Source organism: Embiotoca jacksoni, unplaced genomic scaffold (genome assembly GCF_022577435.1).
Source record: "Embiotoca jacksoni isolate LCO1_2020_lvr unplaced genomic scaffold, fEmbJac1.0.p SCAF_12, whole genome shotgun sequence".
Classification (NCBI taxonomy): domain Eukaryota; kingdom Metazoa; phylum Chordata; class Actinopteri; family Embiotocidae; genus Embiotoca; species Embiotoca jacksoni.
In genome coordinates this window covers 1,216,261-1,233,431 of record NW_027185252.1, presented here as the reverse complement: position 1 = coordinate 1,233,431, position 17,171 = coordinate 1,216,261, and the positions used below count along the sequence as shown (strand labels likewise).

Genomic DNA, 17,171 nt, shown 5'->3' with positions numbered 1-17,171 from the left:
CTGGTACCATTGTTTCTCCGGTGCGCCCTCTGGTGGAGTCCTCCAGTAACACGCGGAGTACGGAGACAAGTATGCGAGCGGTAATGTTTTAAAAAGCAAGCACATCTCCAGTCTAAGTTCACCTTGTGTGAATCTCCGAGACGCAGCTGGCTTTGTTGGACAGTCAAAAAGAACAGGTTGAGAAAAATAGCTTTTTCTTTATCGATCATTGTGAAATTAATACATTTTGCGCAGTGGACCAACATTGCTGTCACATATTTTGCTGTGCGATTGGGTCGATGTCCACCAGACAGAATATCAGAGCTCACGTGTGCCCAAACTGTGTCTTCATGAATTAATCGGATAGTTAATCAGATTCTTGTTATCATTATATAATTTATTGAATTATTATGAGGGATCCTGTTAAATAAAACAACGTAAGTCAGCACACCACAGTTCATGAGGGACTAATTTCTGCATGAACAAGAATGTGAAAGAGATTCACAACACAAAAAAAAAAACCACAAAAAAAAACAAGAACTAACAAACATAGCAGCTCATTATCAGGCTGCAGAGACCCAGGTTAGTTTAAGACTCTCTTCTTCTCACTCTTCCCTCCACATCGACCCCGCCGAGTAAGCATGATAAATCCATAGCGAATCCTCCCATGTTCCAAATGCCAAACACATTTATTTATTTATTTTTCTTCTCGACGCAATCCATATTTTTGCTCGGCCTTTTTAAAGCCACATCATCCCGACGAAGATGAAGATGCGCAGTGGAAGTTAAGTCCGGTCGCCCGGCTACACGGGGACCCCCCCCCCCCCCAACATCCGAGCAATCATTTGTGTGCACGACTTTTAAAAAACTACACAGAAGCTGCTTTAAAACAAATATCCATCAAACCTTTGTGGAATTTAAGTTTTCACATTCCTTAATACCTACGCACAATAAAACCATATAAAAAAAATTAAAAAAAAACTCACCTAAAGAGATCTGTGCATGAATAAAAAGGGAAAAAAAATAACTATGATCATTTCAACACAACATGCATAAAATTTGTCTTCGTTGCCATGGCAGCACGGTGACACAAACGATGCAGTCATGCCTCTGACTGAAAATGTGCCCCTCTCCATATTGTGGCAGCTTTATCAGACCTCAGAGAGATGAGTTTAGAAGTTATTGATACCAAGAGCATCACATACTGTAAACGATGACCTAATAATCCTGTATTATTTGTATTTCAGCCAGGTCAACTTGTTGTTATTGTGAATATTTGATAAAAAAGATAAATAAAAAAAAAAGAACAAATCAGGAGGAGAAAATAATAGAAAACTATCTGAAATAAGTTGCGTCTTGTTTGCGCTCTCGTGGAGTTCCACTAAAGAAAAGCGTTCCCAACATTCTTCCGACAGCAGCCTCAGATTTGTTCTTTGGTGATGTCACACCTCTGATTACCTGCGACCTGCACGGCTGTCGCGGCGAGGTACTCCAACTGGGATCGCTCAGCAGCCATTAGCAGCTGCGGCGACATGCGAGCGCTCGTGGAAGTGGCCGCTTCTCTCTTTTGCGACTGTTCAATTAGCAGAATTTGCATATTTGCACCTACATCTGAAAGATTTAACACCAAAGACGCCTCGCAAAATGTCGAAATGCTTCGGCGTGTCTCTTTCCTCGCAGTCCAGAAATTACTCAACTTGTTAATGTGTGCTTAGAAACGTATTAGCAAGTTACATAAATACCTTCGCAGTAAGTGCAAAGTCCCGTCCTTATAATCTAAAATGGTTACAATCAATACTTTTATAATACTCAGACTAAGAAACTAAGAAAAATCTAATTTCTCTACAGCAGTCTGACAGACATGACTTTTGTCAGTGCCGGGATCAGCTGGTTGTTATCACATACTTCATGTTTTCACGCTATATTATTCGTGCCATCAATAATCAGATTTCAGGCCAGACTTGTCTACGGTGCAGTCAGGTTGGTCGGGTACAGGTGGACCTAAATACCCGACTTCAGGCTTAAAACGGTTCACAAACCAATGGGTGACATCACAGGGGGTGTTGCTGATTGGTTCATACAATATTTCTTCCAAAACCCATTTGGTCAGTATCAAAAGAATCAGTGTAAAGTTGGGGTCACATTTTATGAGTTGCATCCAGCTCTGACCTTTCTCCCTTTTAACTTTTCACATGGTTTCATTTCAGTAAAAAAGTTCAAACGATAAGATATCTCGGCAAAACAAATCAAAGATTAGAAAAAGAATCCAAGAACTGAAAACGGATTTGAGGATCAGAACTTTGTTTTTCTTCTTTTCTCTCTCCAATAATCACCAGATGACCTCTCGGGTTTATGTGCCGTCCCTGAGATATAAAGGACCGGCTCCACCTGCAGCAGCAACACTAACATGCTGCTGACACACTAATGCTTCACTAATAATAATCTAATAATGTTATATATGATCATCTGGGTTTTCCCTACCATTGTATTATTTTTATGTCAGACAGTACACTTTTTAAATAAATATGGTAACGATGATAGTCTGTAATTATGTTAAAAAAAAAAAAAGCATAATTTTCTGTCAAATAAGTGAAAACACACTGTTTAAATATCAATTAACACAACAGCAAGACAAGGGGACAGACAGGTAGACAGAGGGTGCTTTCTGACTTACATTACTCCACGTTGAAGTCCATTTTCTTTCCTTTCACGGAGGCAGGAAGTAGTAAATATCCACATCAAACAATCCTCCACGGTATTTGTTGCTGAAACAAGTTAACTCCGCTTTTTTAATTGTCTTGCTTACAACTGTCCGGGGTTTTTTTTTGTTCACCTTACGCTTGACAGGGTCCTGAGTGTTTCATAACGTTTTTTTTAATTAATCAAACAATATCAGCTTCACCTGATTTTTCCCTCAGCAAGACGTCACGGGATCACCTGCCCTTTTTTTTTTTTTTTTTGCGGTGCAATACCCTCTTTCACCACACATATTGACTAACACGTATTTGCCGTTACAGTCCAGAGGGGCGCTGTTTCACTATTTCCTGAAACCAAGATTAAATGACAGAAAAGAAAAGAAAAAAACTCTTAATTTCGGGTTTTTTTAAGAAAACAATTGTAAGATAGCAGGTCAAAAACAAATGTGGTGATGTTTCCCAGTATTTTACAATGTCAATACATTTGACAATTACTGTTTTTAAATGTGATTTCACTTTGGTATCTCAATTTTATGCTACTTCCAGTTTCTGCTCTCACCCTTTGTTTTAATTTGACCCGTTCTTCAGTATTTTCTGTTCCATTACACATTACATTGCACACCTGTGAATTTACATTTAAATGCAGAATTCACAGGTTATCCAGCAAAAAACAAAAAAAAGTTGAAAGAGACCCAATTTTTGCCAGTTTCCACTCGATCACACAAATTGTTTTTTTGTTTTTTTTTACCTCATTGTCACAGTGAAAGATAAAAATAAATAACTTCCTTTTTTTGCACAGTTCTGTTTCACAGCATTGTCTTGCAGTGCTTTTAGACGATTAGACAGATTTGCTCCTCATACTGGACTTCTTTCTTTCAACACGCACTCCCCTATGATTGATTTGTCGCGGTCGAATGATCCCCAGGTTCATTTTATCTTCTTTTAAACTATAATCAAAGTAGTTTTTCTGAAAGGTGCCTTTAAGATCTGGATCTCTTTGTTCGCGTGAAGCCCTCTAATCTACCGACTGGTTGCAGCGGCAAAAGCTCAAGAGTTTTCGCTCTAATATGCGTCGTGGTCCCACGTGACGACTGCTCGGCGGCTTTATCAGTCTGCCTTTAATTTTCACCTCATCAGGGAGCTTTGACAGAAAACTTTCCTTTTATCGCCTGTTTTTAAGCGCAACATGTGAAGTCGGAGGCTATAAAAAGAGAAGCTTGTCATCCAGGCGGCATAAAAAGTGCCGTCGACACACACACACACACACACACACACACACACACACACACACACACACACACACAAACAAACACACACAAACACACACAAACACACACAAACAAACAAACACACACACACACACACAGGTAAACACATAAACACACTGAAAGAAACTGATCACATCCTTTACACACACACAGGAGTATACAGAAGTACACACTCTCACGCACACACACACACAAAGATGGGGGAAAGGGTTGGGGCAGACTGAACTGAAACACACACACACACACACACACACACACACACACACACACACACACACACACACACACACACACAGCTCGTCATTAGGTGTTTGATCGCCTCTCCATGTCAAATCAGTGCCTTCCTTATTAACGGCCCTTTTCTTCTCTTCCCCCCCCCTCCTTGTTTTCTCCATCCTCTTTTTTCCTCTCCTTCTTCCTCCCCTTCCCTCCCCCGCCTCCTCCCCCTCTCTCCCTCTCCACCTCTCTCCTCTCCGTTCCTCTCCTCCCTCCCTCCCACTCCTCTGTCAGAGAGCAGATCTGCCTGAATAATTTCCTCCCCCTGGACCAGCTCTGCTCTTTAATTCATGAGCCAGAGCGAAAGAGTGCGAGTGTGTGTGTGTGTGTGTGTGTGTGTGTGTGTGTGTGTGTGTGTGTGTGTGTGTGTGTGTGTGTGTCAGCAAGTGAGAGAACAAAACAAGGAGAGCTAGTGACAGAAAGTGTGACATCGTCTGCGTGTGTGTAAGCAAGTTTTGTTTTTTCTGTATTTGAAAATCCACTAAATATAATTGTGGTGTTTTTGGAAGGTCTCTGCATACTTGTGTGTGTGTTCGTACACACACACACACACACACACACACACACACACACACACACACACACACACAAACACACACACACACACATCCATGCAGCTGCCTGTGTATGTGCTGTATGTGTGTGTGTGTGTGTGTGTGTGTGTGTGTGTGTGTGTGTGTGTGTGTGTGTGTGTGTGTGTGTGTGTGTGTGTGTGTGTGATCTTCTTCAACCACAGAAAGTCTATTTTTAACTTGAGGATGAAACTGGCTCAGAGTCATTTAGATCTGACTCCTCTGAATGAATCACTTGCTTCCATTCAACATTAAGCTCCTTCCACTTCTGCTCAGATGAATCATTTACTTCCGTGCCTCTCAAAAAAAATTCATCTTTTAGCTCCCCCTTTGGAAAAAAAAAAAAAAAAAACGTTCCCAAATTAATTATTTGGTTTATTTCAGTTGTTTCTAAATTGAGCCATTTAGCTGATTGCAAATTTTAACTGAAACATTCAGATCATTAAAAGCGGAGTTCATTTCAACTCCTAATCAAAAGTAGTTTAGAGTCGAGCTGCGACGTCGCTCGCACGAGACGTGACCGGACTTCAGAGAAAAGGCTCCCTCCCTTTCATTTAGTCGAAGTTTCAACAGTTTACACGAATAAAATTATCTTCTGTGTTGTTTTAATAAAAACAAAAGGAATATTGAAATGCAAAGATGCCCCCGAGGCTACAGACCTGAATAGCAGCAGGTGAAATGTTCGTCTTGTATTGTTTTATTGGCAATAACGCAGAGACTCAGTCGTGGATCTGAAACTGATTTACGGGTTTCATTTCAAGCCGCAATAAATTTGTCTTTGACTGTCTGAAATTCGTCTGTTAATATTTCAGAAACACAGTTTATTAAGTCCTTAAATCGTAAGAGTTTGTTGAGCAAACGTGACACGACTCCCTAACTGAGCTTTAGTGCCAGCAATCATCAGCCCTGTAAAAAAAAATATATATATATATTCTTTTTTTTTAAAGTTGTGGATGTCTAATTTTAGCCTGAAAGTTTTCATATTTTATTTAAAAGATGAAGTCTAATTTTCTTTTGTAATCTGTGAACATGACGGACTAATCTGAACTAAGATTTGAATCAGAACAAACATCTTTTCTGCGTCGGGACTCATACAGGAATTCTTGTTCCCTTGTTCTGTCACATCTGTTCACGTCGGACTTCGCGGTTCACGATCTTTTCATATCAATATTGAAGAAGGGCTGTAAAAGTAAACTCAGTTTTAATCTCAAGGTTTATTATTTATTAAGTTAGAGACAGTTTTTTTTTCCTCGACAGGGCTCTCCAATCAACAGCTAGAAAACCGGATACATTTTTCATGTGAAGTCATTTAAATATCTGTCAAACCCGATTTAACGGAGGAAATTCATGAGGGGACGCCCGGTTTATACGAATTATTCATGCTTATTGTTTACACGTGCGCCCATCTTTGCTAGTTTGGAGCAGGAAGTGACCATATTTGGACGAGCTGTGGGGAGGAGCCAGCGGTGGATCTGACTGATCTAAATGGAAACCTGACGATACCACGTCCCGCCCACCGATAGCTGTAACCTGACTGCACCACAGGCCTGTCAATCAAACAGACACGCCCCCAAAAACACATCTTTTTGAGGCTTATTTTATAATTAACAACACCAAAATAACTCGTGCTTTTTAGAGCCGACCTCTAGTGGCACCCGGCGGTATTGCAGCTTCAGGCTCTTCCGCATCGCCCTCATTTTTCAGACTCGTAAGCTATTTTGCCCAAAAAACGAATCTTATGTCCATTGAGGAACGCTGATAATACCCGATGTAGTTTTTCCTGCCGTGGAAGTGTGGATATTCAAATTCCCTTTTCTAACAGAACACTTTACAAAACTATTATTGTTTTTTTTCTGAACCTCGAAGTGTTTTTTTTACTCGACATTTTCAAACGTACACGTCACCTACGCTAGCTTCAATCAACACACCTGCAGTGACTGTAAAGAAAATCTTTGTGCCAACGGCATTATGAAGAAAACAGAGTAATACACATGTTCCTGCAGCCCGACGCGGTTGAAACCAAATGAAAAAAGGTATTTTACCGTCTCTGTCAACACTGGAAAGCTTTGAAAAGATGGAATTACATCTCCGCCACCTCGTCTTGATCATCAGCTCATCGGGATTCTGCGTTATAAGCGGTGTAAAAACTGCCGCAGGCGTCAGTGAACACAATACGAAACTATTAGAGAGGTACTTTAATAAATGAAAAGAAAACAAATGAAAGAGCAATTCAAATGTATGGAAGCAGGATAACATTTAAATTTTTGATTTGTATGGTAATTTTTTATTGAGCCTTTTGTTACATTTTTTTCCAAAAGCTTAGAAAAACATTCACCATCAGAATACGGTTCAGTCTTTGGAGGGTCCGTTGAAGCATTCGATCGGGTCTCGATCAGCAGACGGAGTTCGCTCTGTTGTCCTTTAGATATTAAATTTAACATTCAACTTCTCTGTTCGGTCTAACGTCGAGTCTTTTCTCATAAACGTTCCCACTCATTCATTCATGTTTCCAGTTAGCAAAACCACCACAATCCATTCCTCCCTGAGTGCCGTTCAATTCAATATTTATTGTCCCTCCCCAGATGAATATGGTTTTGCAGATGAACAATAAAATAATGGAATAGAAACACACAATAAAAAGGCTTATAGCAATGTGATATAAAAAAATAAAACAAAGTTTTATACCGCCCAGAGCAGCACGAGATGATAAAACCTCACAGGGAGTCGATAGTTCAAATAAAAAAACAAACAGCTGTGTTATCAGAGCTGCTGCTGCATCAACCCAAATGAACTGGTGGTCGCACTTAAGACAGTAAAAAGGTTTATCATCAACTTTAGAGAACTTTCTCTGCTGGAGCAGCTAATAAAACCAAGCTCCTATTAGCTCAATCCCCTGATAAATAGCTCATATTTTTGTGCCCCGTGTTCTTCTTATAACTCCAGATACTATGAGATTATTTCCGGCGCGAGCTTTACAACGATATAAAAAAGTTAAAAGGACCACAAACGCGAGCAGTGAAATTGTTTCACTTATCTAAAACAGTAGGCTAAACATCCCGCTCTGGTGTCGCTCCCCCAGGATCTACCGAGCAAAGCGTTCCCTTTCTAGACTCTTTCGTTTTCGAAAAACCCGACTTTCAACCGTCACGCGGCGAGAAATGAAAATCCGCCAAGAGAGGAGGAACACGCACAACAACCTCCCCACCGTCGGTGGCCTCGAGGGAGCGGGAGAGTACAACGCATCCGGCAGACGACTTTGTGTTATCAGTAAGAAGAATACGGTTCCCACTCACTTTTCTTTTTTTTTTCTTTCTTCAAAAAGCCTGTTTCCCTGCTGTCGCTATCACTCCTGCTAAACGTGCTCATTATCTGAACATAAACACACAAAGCTGTAATGAACGCTTGTTCTTTCTGAAGTAAATGTAGAGGCGGAGGTAACCGAGAAGGGCGCAGAATAAAGTCCTGGACCGCGAAAGGAAGCTTCCCGGGTTCTGGGACGTCGGCGGTGTTCAGAGAAGGATGGCTGCTCGGTTTCTTCATGCAGCAGGACACCTCTTCTTCTGGGTTTTTTCTTACAGTGAAGTTTTCTCTTTTTTATTTTCTCTTTTGGAGCAGTATACAGTTGCCTGGGTGGGTCTGGTTAGAGGCCATCCTTCCTGCCCTCCCCCCCACCACCACCACCACCACCCCCCCGGTGTCGTGCAGCTCCTTGACGGGGCTGCAGCTGACAGCCGACGACCTGCTCAGCAGTCAGCGGTGCAGACGAGGTTGCTGCAGTTTGTCCTTGGAAGCAGGAGGAGGCCGAGACACCAGGATACCGGGACGCTTTTGATTATTACCTCAGAGAAAAAAGAAAAATTCGGGACTGAGGTCTCCGAGTTTTTCTCAGAAGGAGATCTACTGTTGTGCTTTTTGCCTAATTAGGCAGGAGATGTTTTTCTTTTCCATCTGCAGGCTTCACTGCATTGGCAAGCGTTCACGTATGTGCATGACACACGTGCCCTCTGCAGAACAGATCGATGTTTGTATGAATATGAAGAAGGTGGTTATGGGAAGGGGAGGGTGTGGTGGTGGTGGGGGGGGGGGGGGGGGAGGGTGTTCATGTAGCAGATTCAGTGATTTATTAAAGAGTCTCAGATACACAAAAGATCTTCAAGATGAAGAGAAAGTTTGCTCGAGGCGATATCACCCACCTCTGTTGTCTAAAAGAAATCTCGCCCTCAGCCATGCAGTCAGTTGTGGAAGTGTCAATATAAGTTATTATATGCACACTCGCCAGCTAACCTGAGCTGCACGGTGGAAAGGAGCATGATAAACGCGTTATAAATAAATATCTCCGCGCCGGATGAAATGAAATAAAGTCGCATCAGGCGGGCAGAGTGGAAACTCGTAACACGTATGGCTTTGATAACAACGTTTGCAGCCAAGGATTGCAGTTACTAGAGTAAATTCATTGTCTCACTCTGGGACTCATTAAAGTGCACGACTACTAGTGTCATTATGTGGGCACAGAAACTCAGCAAATGTTGTCCCTTATACCCTCGGAAAAAAAAAAAAACAGAAGAAAAAAAAAAACCCCGAGGCTCATTAAAAGACACGAGAGCAAATGAGAGCCCCAAAGAAAAGGGAGCAGGCGTGTGTGACCCATTTTGGCTCACTGTAGTTTGCTGTACAACACACACACACACACACACACACACACACACACACACACACACACACACACACACACACACACACACACACACACACACACACACACTAACCACTACTGGCCGACGAACTGAGACGGGACGTGGATGAAGGCCACACATGTCAAATGTGCCAAATGAAATCAAATTAGTAACTTAAGTGAAATCTAATTAAATCAAGTTGAATCGGCAGCTGAAGCGGTAACCCCTCCAACCCCTCCACCCCTCCACCCCTCCACCTCCACCCCTTTGGTTACAGAAAAGAAAAATTCGAGGGGTTTATCTTCTAAGTGGGGAGCTCAAACACACAAAACCACTGCAGCCCCGCGGTCACGCCGCTCATTATTCTGCTTCCCTCGCGGCACTTTTTAAGGGTCTCAGATACAAGCAGGGGTTTGCAGATAAAATCTAAAAATTTCAGTCAATAAAAGTCATACCAGGGGGTGTCTTAATTGACCAGAGGTTTAATTTAAACTAATTAAAAAAAAAAAAAAAAAGGAAAATGCTAATAAAACAGTATTATGTTCGTTGGCCAGATGGTGGCTCTCTAACAACCTTTTTTTTTTTTTTTTTTTTTTTTTTTTTATGCCCGACCTATCCGGAAACAATTTTTTTCCTTAGGAGGAGAATCGACTGCTCCTAAATCATTCATCCAATCATCTCCAACTTTGGCATGTTGCCTTCCTGAACTCTCATAACTCAAAACCTCCATCTTTGGCTCTCTTGTTTTCCGGTTTGCTGCAGGACAACCAGGTCCACCAGTTTCCAGGGTTGTGGCGTGAATGTGACTAAAATAAACGCATCTCAATAAATACTTGACGTACTTAGCTGTCTAATTCTATCACCTCTCCAGACAGCAAGTATCCTGAAAGGTGGTTCCTCTAATAATCAGATCAGACACTCATAACTGCATGTTACAAATCTGTTTCGTCGAAATGCAATCAGACTTTTTCCAATATGCAGCGAGTGTATTTATGTTCTCGCTCTGATATCAATTCTTTTGCTCTCGAGGGATGTGTGTTGGAATTTTTTTATTTTACTGGACCACTTGACGAGTCAGTGCCCGTCTTACGTGCTGCCTCTCACATACTGCAACACTGACACCTGTTGGTTAAATACTGAAACTGCAATTCAATTACTGCGAATGCCCCACTAAATGTTACAAATAAAAACATAAAAGCTAATTTTATAATATTTATATTAGTGGGACATGATTCATATCTTTCACTTATTCTAATATTATATAGCATGCCTAATTTTCTTGATAAGGTCTGTGTTGAATGAGATTTTTGAACATTTAAAAAATGTATAATAGTAGCAGTAGTAATAATAACACAAATATTAACAATAATATTAATGAGCAAAATCACAAACCCCCTACACTCACAACCCCCAGCACCCCTGGTTTACTTGTAAATTTTATCATCAAATGTGCAGCTGCATTTTATATTTTTACTGCTATTTTACTGCTATTTTATTGCTTTTCTATTATTCTATTATTATCTATTGCTCCCTGTATGCTGCTGTAGCGAAAAAAAATTGCCCTCGGGGATTAATAAAGTAACTACCTAACCTAACCTAACCCAAAACCGGGAAATATTTTAGTTATTAAAATGTCTAAAAACACTTTCTTGATATAACTGAATATCTAATAGTTGAGTCTAAAAAATAATCTGAAAATAGTTTAAAAAAAAAAAAAATAAAAGACACATTATTATTCTCTGAAGCCCAAGTTAAACTTTTTAAAACCGCTTTTGTTGTCGAACCAACATTACAAAAAAAAAGATGATGTTGAGTTTTAAACCACTACTACTGATAATAATAATAATAATAATAATAACAATAATAATAATAATACTAACAATAATAATAATAAATAACAATAACAATGAATTCATGGTTAACTTTCGCATGAGGAAGCTTTAAGAAAACTTTCTGTTTGTGGACTACGTTTCCCGTCATGCATTTCTCGATGCGTGATGACGTCACAGAACATCAACAACTCACATGTGGCCTCGGAGGCGCCGATGCTGTGCCGTGTTAGCCGTCTCTGGGTAATGTGGTGCTTCCCGGCCGAAACACCACATTAAACTATATATATATACACACGTCGCACCGCTGCTAGGCGTCTTTCTACACCGGTGATCCAGAGCCGACATGCCTCCGAAGAAGCCCGCCCCGGTCGGGGGAAATAAAAAAACCCAAGAGAAGAAAAAGGAAAAGATTATTGAGGTAAAAAAAAAAAGTTACACGAGTTAGCGTCGTCGGTGTTTAGCGCGAGCTAGCGGCGGAGCTAACCCGGGTAACCGACGAGCTGGACGCCGACGTAGGCCACCTCCGGGGCGGCTGTCGTCGCGGTGCGAGTCCCCGGTGCTCCCGGAGGGTGTTTCACGTTAAAAGACGATTTTAACGTCGTCGTAATCGTTAAAAACTTCGATGTCAAACGAAACGTGAAGCCGACCGGCGGCGGCCGAGCTGCTAGCATCGGGCTGCTTCTCGGGGTTTTTTTTTTAGCCGCACTTCGGTGCTCGAGTTCGGCTCGAAGACCTCCAGGTCCCCCCGGTAGATCAGAACCAGGATAAAAAGGCTCGTTTCTGTTGATGTCGTTAGCTTTGTTTGTTTGTTTGTTTGTTTGTTGTTGTTTTCTCTAAATAAACCGTGCCGGTGCTGCGGGCCTGTTTCCGAGGAGCCCGTCGTTGGTGTCGAGTTTTAAACGGCTGCGAAAGTTAAATCCAAAAAAAATAAATAATTAAAACTAAATATGTGTATTTTTGAACGTGTTGAAGTTCCTGCAAACGACATAGAGAAATAAAATGAAATCAAATGAAACGCGGTCGCGTCCTTCTCGTCACTGCTGATGTGTCAGTAATCTGGATCTCTTCCGTTTTTAAACTAGTCGTTGGTCGTTGGGTTAATCTGGAGATTACTAGTCGGGATCAGGCGAGAGGTTAAAGGTTGAGGAGGAGGTGGGGGTCTGTGGTGGGGTCAACGTTTACAACATCAGCACGTTGTTCTGTAAATCTGTGATGACGTCTGTGTGTCGATGTAATAACTGAATATAACAACCCTGTAGAAACTACAAGTCAGAATGGATCTCTGATAATCTGATAATCTCTCTATTTAAATCAGAAAGACGTAAAACAAAACTATTAAATCACATAAAGCCACTTCCTGTTGGGTGTTTGAGGAAACTATCATTTTAATTCCCCTGAAATCACTTTCTAATCCACGTAAAGACGCAGCGTCCTGTTGTTGAATTACAAGATTTGGGATTATTTTTTTTTAAATAGTGGTAACCGGCAGCAGTTTACATTATGGGATGTTTCACAGAGTCGTAATTTAAACGCAGGTTCTTGAAATCAGACGGGGGGTTTTTTTTTTTGGTTGAAAGTTGCTGACTCGGCAGATTTCTTCTTCCAGGACAAGACGTTCGGTTTGAAGAACAAGAAAGGGGCCAAGCAGCAGAAGTTCATCAAGAACGTCACTCAGCAGGTCAAACATGGACAACCAGGTGCCCGACAGGTGCGTGCGTTTTTAAATCCGTCTTCATTCATTGACATATATTTGTGGGTTTTTTTTAAACGCCACCTTTCATCCGGAGCGTTTTTGTGTCGACGCAGGCGGAGACCGGCAAGAAGGCCGACAAGAAGAAAGAGCTGGACGAACTCAACGAGCTTTTTAAACCCGTCGTCACGGCGCAGAAAGTCAGCAAAGGTAAGAAACGGGAGGCGGACGACGCCGCCGCCGGTGTTTCCCGCGTCGAAGCAACGACGGTCGAACTGGTCTCTTTCCCGCAGGTGTCGATCCGAAGTCGGTGCTGTGCGCGTTCTTCAAGCAGGGTCAGTGCACCAAAGGAGACAAGTGCAAGTTCAGCCACGACCTGTCGATGGAGAGGAAGTGCGAGAAGAGGAGCCTCTACGTGGACGAGAGAGACGAAGACCTGGAGAAAGGTTACAGCTGAATGACTTTCCATTAACTTCTTCTTCTTTTTTTTTTTTTCCCCCATTTTTTTATTTTTTTTTTTTTAATTCTACGATTTTGTGTTTCACCTTCAGACACGATGGAGAACTGGGACGAGAAGAAGCTGGAGGAGGTGATCAATAAAAAGCACGGGGAGGCCGAGAAGAAGAAAGCCAAAACGCAAATCGTAAGTTGTTTTTTTTGTTGTTGTTGTTGTTGTTTTTCCCGTGTTGATGGAAAGATGGAAGTCGGCTAAACGCGTCTTTCCACGTCGGTCGTCCCGCAGGTGTGCAAGCACTTCCTGGACGCCATAGAGATGAATAAGTACGGCTGGTTCTGGGTGTGTCCAGGAGGGGGCGACACCTGCATGTACCGGCACGCCCTGCCGCCGGGCTTCGTGCTGAAAAAGGACAAGAAGAAGGAGGAGAAGGAGGAGGAGATCTCGCTGGAGGAGCTGATAGAGAAAGAGGTGAGAGGAGAGGCGGCGGCACAAAACAAATAAATAAATAAAAAAGTTTAATTTTTCCGGCATATCTCAACAAGCAGGGTTGAATTGGTTGGTGGACAAAACGATGAAGGAGCTTAACTTTCCAAGACCGATAGAAAACCAAAAAAAAAATCACCGGATTTTAGCTCGTCAAGTCACAAGTGGGCCGTTTAAAAAAAAAAAGAAAAGAAAGAAAACGTAAATGAAAACAGGAGATCTGTCTAAAGTCAATGGAATACATTTGCATAAACCGTGTGCGTATTCTATTAACTCACCACCAGGTGGCTCCACATTCCTCGACACCTCTAAATTTCTTTTGTTGTTTTAATACTAAAGTGCACCGGCTGCAAGTAGCTCACACTCACCATCCTCACTCGGGTTTTACGTTGGTACGAACAGTAAAGTCAACTTTAATTTTCTGCAGAAACCTCAATTCAGCTCAGTTTTTCCTTCTAAACCGTCTTTAAAAGCTGACTTTTTTTTTTTTTTTTTTTTTTTTACCCCGGAAGCTCTCGCTCCTCTCGTCCTGTCCTGACCACCTGTCTTGTCTCTCCGTCTGTCTTGTCTCTCCGTCCATCTGTCTCCTCCCCAGCGTGCATCCCTGGGCGTCAACGTGACTCGGATCACCCTGGAGACGTTCCTGGCTTGGAAGAAGAGGAAAAGGCAGGAGAAGGTCGGGACGCATTTTTATTAACATCTCGGTTTTGTAGAAAACAGAAACGTGGGAGATTTATGTTTTTTGTTTGTTTGTTTGTTTGTTTTTTGAGTAAATCATGAAACCTTTGATCAACAGCTGGATAAAGCGAGGGAGGAGATGGAGAAGAAGAAGGCGGACTTTAAGGCCGGAAAGTCGCTAGTGGTGAGTGAGACTCGTCTCCTTGTTCTTTCGTTCCCGTTGCGTCGCGCCCCGAAGCGGTTTTGGTTGAACCGCTCGTGTCCCGCAGGTGAGCGGCCGCGAGGTGTTCGAGTTCCGCCCGGAGCTCGTCGACGACGACGACGACGAAGCCGACGACACTCGCTACGCCAACGACGAAGACGACGACGACTACGAGGAAGAGGTAACCGTTTGTTTTTCTATTTTTGAGAGCAGATTTACTTTTTTTGGTCTTCGTGTTGATTCGTGCCTCCATGTCCCGGCGCAATAATCGCACACTCAGCGTTCTTATATTCAGATGAACTATCTTAATATAGTTTTACGAAATAGTTCTTGTTTCTTGGGCTTTTTCCCATTTTTTTAATTTTTTTTTTCCCCAGTATCAGAATATTAAACGGATCTTTCTCTGCTAAACTTTATATAAGTTAAAAGAAGTATTTATTTTGTAGTTAAAAATACTTTTTTTTTTCTGCTTCCTTTTAAAACGGTCCGTTCGTCGTCTTTACGTTTCAGATTGATGTCACAGAGGTCCAGGACATAGACGTGTCTCGTTTCGTTCCGCAAGAGGTCGACAACACGGGCATCACCGTAGCGTCCACGGACCGCTTCACCGCCCGCAACATGACGGAGACGACGGAGACGGACAACGGTGAGAAAAGACGGCGACTTCCGAACGTCGTCGAATCAAAACTTCAGGTGAAACCTCGGAGAGAAATAATCCCCTTTTTGTTTGTTTTCCTTTTCTTCCCGCAGAGGAGCAGCTGAACGGAGCTTGCGGCGGCGGCGCCGTGGCCAACGGGCTCTCGGGGGCGGAGGGAGGAGGGGAGGACGGCGGAGGGGACGACGAAGAGGAGGAGGAGGAGGAGGAGGAGGATGAGGAAGTACCGGTGGACGAAAACCTGTTCACGGGAGAAGACCTGGAGGAGCTCGACGAAGAACTCAACACACTGGCGCTGGAGGACTGAGCGTTGGAAGTTAGGACGGACTAAAGTGACACAAAAAAAAAAAAAGAGGAGGACGGACGGATGCGACGGATGCGACGGATGCATGGAGCTGAACCACAAAGAGACCAGACGTTTGAATGATTTTCAATTTCAGAGACTCCAGTAAATAAAAGCCTGATTATATCACGACATCACTGCCTGACTCCGCCCCCTCCCACCCACCTTCTCTGTTTTCTGTCACTACCCCCCCCCCCCCCCACCTCCTCTTCTTCCTCCTCTTCTTCCCCCACCACCTCTCATCATTTCTGTCCTTCGGCTGTTTCCAAAGCAGAGCCAACCAGAGCTCATCAGACCAACTCCACACGAATGTTTCCATCGAAAACAGAAACCCAGCTGCTGTACTTTTTTTTTTGTTGTTGCTCGACAAATTTGCCGGCTTCACACCAAAATTTCTTCTGATTAAATTTGGCTTCTCGACACCGATCGGTTTAAATATTGAAAAGCGAGACGGTTAAAATGAAAGCACTATTTACCGTTCAGACTGAACTGAGACTTCGGTTAAAGCTAATAAACATTATCGATGGGAGTTTTTTTAAAAAAGAGCAAATTGAAAGTCACGCAAAAGTATATAAAAAAAAAAAAAATCGGTTCCGAGTTTCTTCACCTGCTTTATGGCAAAAATTTAATAAAAAGCTTATAGTTCGATGACGCACTTTCAAAATTCTCATGGAGATCCGTTTTCTTTTTCTTTCCACAGAATCCCAAAGTTTAATTTAGCCGAGATTGTTAAAAAAAAAAAAAAAAAATCTTCTGTTGTGGAAAATTCTTTTAACTTTTTTTTTTTTGAAGAAGAAGTCCAGAATCGAGCTTCTTAAACAAACTCTTGAGACCAGAATCGTTGCCCATGGCCAGCCCGGTATTGTAAATAATGTTCTCATGAGTTGCCTCCTAACAAAATAAAATTAATGTACATCCAAGTGTGCGTCTCTTCTTGGATCGAGTTCCAGATCATTTCACTACTAAACAGCACAATGTCGCCTCTACGCTTCATTTTATGCACCAACACTATTTTGAGTGCAATAAGTGTTCACCTGGTCGCCATGCAGGATGACGCACTCCAAGGGGGCGGGGCCACCGACGACTTGAAAGAATTTTCAAATTAAAAGCATCTTGAGGAAGTTGAAGCTGCTCCTGAACATAAAAGGTTTTTTTTTTCCTCTTGACTGCTGCTGGATAAAAAAAAAAATTAAATGTAAATTAAATTACATGTGGACTTCGGGGTAAAATAATTAAAGTTGCAGGTATTTTTTTGCAGTTGAAGTGTTCACATGCCGCCGTTACTTCCTGTCGCTCCTCCCACACAAATTCCATCATGGAGACATTTCATGGGAAGCTGCCAACGATGTGACACAGAGAGAAACTCC

At 42.2% G+C, this 17,171-nt stretch overlaps 1 protein-coding gene across 1 annotated transcript; it reads left to right on the top strand.

The window, feature by feature from the left end:
* The first annotated feature begins 11,492 nt into the window (after nucleotides 1-11,492).
* Nucleotides 11,493-16,724, top strand: zc3h15 (zinc finger CCCH-type containing 15). The gene is made up of 11 exons (XM_069144172.1): nucleotides 11,493-11,714; nucleotides 12,903-13,004; nucleotides 13,103-13,196; nucleotides 13,280-13,432; nucleotides 13,538-13,629; nucleotides 13,729-13,911; nucleotides 14,522-14,602; nucleotides 14,723-14,788; nucleotides 14,874-14,987; nucleotides 15,317-15,452; nucleotides 15,557-16,724. Exons 1-11 carry the CDS (start codon nucleotides 11,640-11,642, stop codon nucleotides 15,766-15,768), a joined length of 1,308 nt encoding a protein of 435 aa, XP_069000273.1. The 5' UTR covers nucleotides 11,493-11,639; the 3' UTR covers nucleotides 15,769-16,724.
* Nucleotides 16,725-17,171: the final 447 nt, after the last annotated feature.